This window comes from Oncorhynchus clarkii, chromosome 29 (genome assembly GCF_045791955.1).
Source record: "Oncorhynchus clarkii lewisi isolate Uvic-CL-2024 chromosome 29, UVic_Ocla_1.0, whole genome shotgun sequence".
Lineage (NCBI taxonomy): Eukaryota > Metazoa > Chordata > Actinopteri > Salmoniformes > Salmonidae > Oncorhynchus > Oncorhynchus clarkii.
In genome coordinates, this window is record NC_092175.1 from 46,249,481 (window position 1) to 46,253,616 (window position 4,136).

Here is a 4,136-nt window from a genome sequence, read left to right on the forward strand (position 1 = left end):
GAGTTAATCAGGCTGGGGGAGGAGTCCTATAAGAGTTATCCAGGCTGGGGGAGGAGTCCTAGAAGAGTTAACCAGGCTGGGGGAGGAGTCCTAGAAGAGTTCATCAGGCTTGGGGGAGGAGTCCTAGAAGAGTTAATCAGGCTGGGGGAGGAGTCCTATAAGAGTTAACCAGGCTGGGGGAGGAGTCTTAGAAGAGTTATCCAGGCTGGGGGAGGAGTCCTAGAAGAGTTAATCAGGCTGGGGGAGGAGTCCTAGAAGAGTTATTCAGGCTGGGGGACGAGTCTAGAAGAGTTAACCAGGCTGGGGGAGGAGTCCTAGAAGAGTTATTTAGGCTGGGGGAGGAGTCCTAGAAGAGTTATTCAGGCTGGGGGAGGAGTCCTAGAAGAGTTATTCAGGCTGGGGGAGGAGTCCTAGAAGAGTTATTCAGGCTGGGGGAGGAGTGCTAGAAGAGTTATTCAGGCTGGGGGAGGAGTCCTAGAAGAGTTATTCAGGCTGGGGGAGGAGTCCTATAAGAGTTATTCAGGCTGGGGGAGGAGTCCTATAAGAGTTATTCAGGCTGGGGGAGGAATCCTAGAAGAGTTTTTCAGGCCGGGGGAAGAGTCTTAGAAGAGTTATCCAGGCTGGGGGAGGAGTCCTAGAATAGTTATTCAGGCTGGGGGAGGAGTCCTAGAAGACAGGCCTGATGTAGCTCTGGTAAACTGTCATCACAGTTGTTGGCACTGCTCTGGTATTCCTCCCACACAGAGATGTCAGGTGATTTATTGTCACGTTGTTGTGTTACTGACAGGAATTTAGCAGTTTCGGGGGTTTTGTCTGGGAAGTGATTTCCACTGAAAGAAGTGTCACTGTTTTGGGCAGGGACTAAAACAGAAGAAGAACAGGAATAGGTCCAGTCATTGCCTGAATTTTGACCTATCTGCCAACACCTATTGGGAGGCATTGAGTCTGGTGAAGTGACCTCTGATTGGACGAGGTTGTGATGTAGGTGTGGCATAGTCATTATTGCTCCTGCCACTGCTCAGCTGTCAGTGCGTCCAGACACATGCCTTAACTCAGGAGGACCTGAGCTCTGAACTGTTACAATCCACATGTTGTGTCGTCCATCTGTGCTCTCAGAAACTGAGACTTTGTTGATTTTTCAGGTGTTCGGCCAGGCAGTCAGTCAGTCAGGCAGTCAGTCAGTCAGTCAGGCAGTCAGTCAGTCAGGCAGTCAGCCAGGCAGTCAGTCAGTCAGGCAGTCAGTCAGTCAGCCAGGCAGTCAGTCAGTCAGGCAGTCAGCCAGGCAGTCAGCCAGTCAGACAGTCAGTCAGTCAGACAGGCAGTCAGCCAGGCAGTCAGTCAGTCAGGCAGTCAGTCAGGCAGTCAGACAGGCAGTCAGCCAGGCAGTCAGTCAGGCAGTCAGTCAGACAGTCAGTCAGCCAGGCAGTCAGTCAGTCAGTCAGTCAGCCAGGCAGTCAGTCAGGCAGTCAGCCAGGCAGTCAGTCAGTCAGCCAGGCAGTCAGACAGGCAGTCAGTCAGTCAGTCAGTCAGCCAGGCAGTCAGCCAGTCAGACAGTCAGTCAGTCAGTCAGACAGGCAGTCAGCCAGGCAGTCAGTCAGGCAGTCAGTCAGGCAGTCAGCCAGTCAGACAGTCAGGCAGTCAGTCAGACAGCCAGGCAGTCAGTCAGTCAGTCAGTCAGGCAGTAATCCCATCAGCTCAGCTGGCAGCAACAGCATGTCTTTACTTCTAGTCTTCAGTGAAGCTGTACTGCGGTCCTGAGACCCTTTCAGTCTTTAGTGTGGCTGAACTGCGGTCCTGAGGCCCTTCAGTCTTTAATGTGGCTGTACTGCGGTCCTGAGACCCTTTCAGTCTTTAGTGTGGCTGAACTGAGGCCGTTCAGTCTTTAATGTGGCTGAACTGCGGTCCTGAGGCCCTTCAGTCTTTAATGTGGCTGTACTGAGGCCGTTCAGTCTTTAATGTGGCTGTACTGAGGCCGTTCAGTCTTTAATGTGGCTGTACTGGGGTCCTGAGGCCCTTCAGTCTTTAATGTGGCTGTACTGAGGCCGTTCAGTCTTTAATGTGGCTGTACTGAGGCCGTTCAGTCTTTAATGTGGCTGTACTGGGGTCCTGAGGCCCTTCAGTCTTTAATGTGGCTGTACTGCGGTCCTGAGACCCTTTCAGTCTTTAGTGTGGCTGTACTGCGGTCCTGAGGCCCTTCAGTCTTTTATGTGGCTGTACTGCGGTCCTGAGGCCCTTCAGTCTTTAATGTGGCTGTACTGGGGTCCTGAGGCCTTTTAATGTGGCTGTACTGGGGTCCTGAGGCCCTTCAGTCTTTAGTGTGGCTGTACTGCGGTCCTGAGGCCCTTCAGTCTTTAATGTGGCTGTACTGCGGTCCTGAGGCCCTCCCCCTGTCTCTCCTCCTGGCGTCCCCCAACACTCTCAGGGGGGAGAAACTATGGCTCTTATCCAAGGAAAGGAAATAAAGTTGAGTAAATATTGTGTAGCTCATCCAGCACTGTTGTACAGCTCTCCTCTCATTTCCTGTTTCTCCAACTGTGCACAACTAAATCTCCAAATGCAAAACTTCATATTCTAACCTCTTATTCCACAGAACACATCTCTAGTAGAGGAGGGGGAGTTTACATGGAAGGGGAGGAGGAGTTTACAGGGAAGAGGAGGAAGAGGAGGAGGAGTTTACAGGGAAGAGGAAGAAGTAGAGGAGGAGTTTACAGGGAAGAGGAGCTCTGGCTGTAGTGCCGTAGCATCAGTCTGTCATATTTCCCCGGGGGACAGGGCTCACCCAGGGCAGACTCCGAGGCCAGGGAGGGGGGCGTGGTGCCAGGCGACTCCAGGGAGGAGTCTCTAAACGGGGAAGGAGGGGCCAGAGCAGCCAGCTCCTCCAGCAGCTCTGTGGTTCTCACCGCTGCAGTACCACACACCCCGCCCCCAGGACCATAGACCACACCGACCGACCCACCCACCCGGGGGTTGCCATGGTTAGAGGCGGCGATGGCTGCTACTTCAGCGTAGGTGGTGACTGTGGTATTTGGCTGTCTGGTGCGGGGTAGGATGTAGGGAGGAGGGCATGGGGCGGGGGTGAGGCCTGGACCCGGAGGAGGGGGGTCAGCTCCCTCCGGTGGCGACCCAGGGAGCATCATGTTGTTGAGCTGGCTGATGTTGGCGGTGAAACGGTTCACCACACAGCTAATCTGATCCATGATGTTGGAGCCCTGGGGCTGACTGCCCACCGTGCCCACACCAATACCCCTGTCACCTATTCCACCAACACCTATATCCATGTCTAAATCACCCACACCAGTATTACCAACCCCACCACCACCACCAATATCACCTATACCTACACCCCTACCAACACCACCAATATCACCTATGCCCCCCATACCTACACCCCTACCACCACCACCAATATCACCTATGCCCCCCATACCTACACCCCTACCAACACCGCCAATATCACCTATGCCCCCCATACCTACACCCCTACCACCACCACCAATATCACCTATGCCCCCCATACCTACACCCCTACCACCACCACCAATATCACCTATGCCCCCCATACCTACACCCCTACCAACACCACCAATATCACCTATGCCCCCCATACCTACACCCCTACCACCACCACCAATATCACCTATGCCCCCCATACCTACACCCCTACCAACACTACCAATATCACCTATGCCCCCCATACCACCACCACCCCCCATCTTGCCCACTCCGCCATACACCCTTGTCTGAGGCCTCTCTGTCATGTAGTATGGCAGAGCCCTGATCTCCTCTCCGTCCTGGGACCCCTGAGCCCCCCGGGGGGGACATGGGTGGTAGGTTCCAGCGTGAGGCGAGGGAGGGCAAGGGTGGAAGCCTCCCACGCTTTGGCTGACTGTGGGCAGGGCTAGTGGGGAGGGTGAGGAGGGACAGCGGCGGTATGCTCCAACATGAGGCGAGGGAGGGCAGGGGTAGGTTCCAGGGGGGTAATGCTGCGCCCCCTGAGGTTCGTCGTAGACCCCCCTGTCCCCAAGTTGGGGCGTGGCGGGGGCGAGGTCGGGGGTGCCCGCCCCCTTAGAGAAGGGCTTAATGATGGCTGTCTGGTTGACCTCCTCCTTCTTCTTGATGTGGATAGAGATCCTCTT

The 4,136-nt window shown here is 54.9% G+C and overlaps 1 protein-coding gene across 1 annotated transcript in view; it reads right to left on the reverse strand.

Moving 5' to 3' along the window:
- Nucleotides 1-2,261: 2,261 nt before the first annotated feature.
- The window catches only part of LOC139388014 (metabotropic glutamate receptor 5-like), an 82,094-nt gene continuing 80,219 nt past the window's right edge, over nt 2,262-4,136 (reverse strand). Inside the window, exons 18-19 of the mRNA XM_071134494.1 lie at nt 3,704-4,136; nt 2,262-3,412 (exon numbers count right to left, since the gene is read on the reverse strand). The exon at nt 3,704-4,136 is cut by the window's right edge and continues 64 nt beyond it. Of these exons, the coding sequence (XP_070990595.1) occupies nt 2,706-3,412; nt 3,704-4,136 (1,140 nt within the window). The 3' untranslated portion in view covers nt 2,262-2,705. The remainder of the gene's footprint in view (nt 3,413-3,703) is intronic.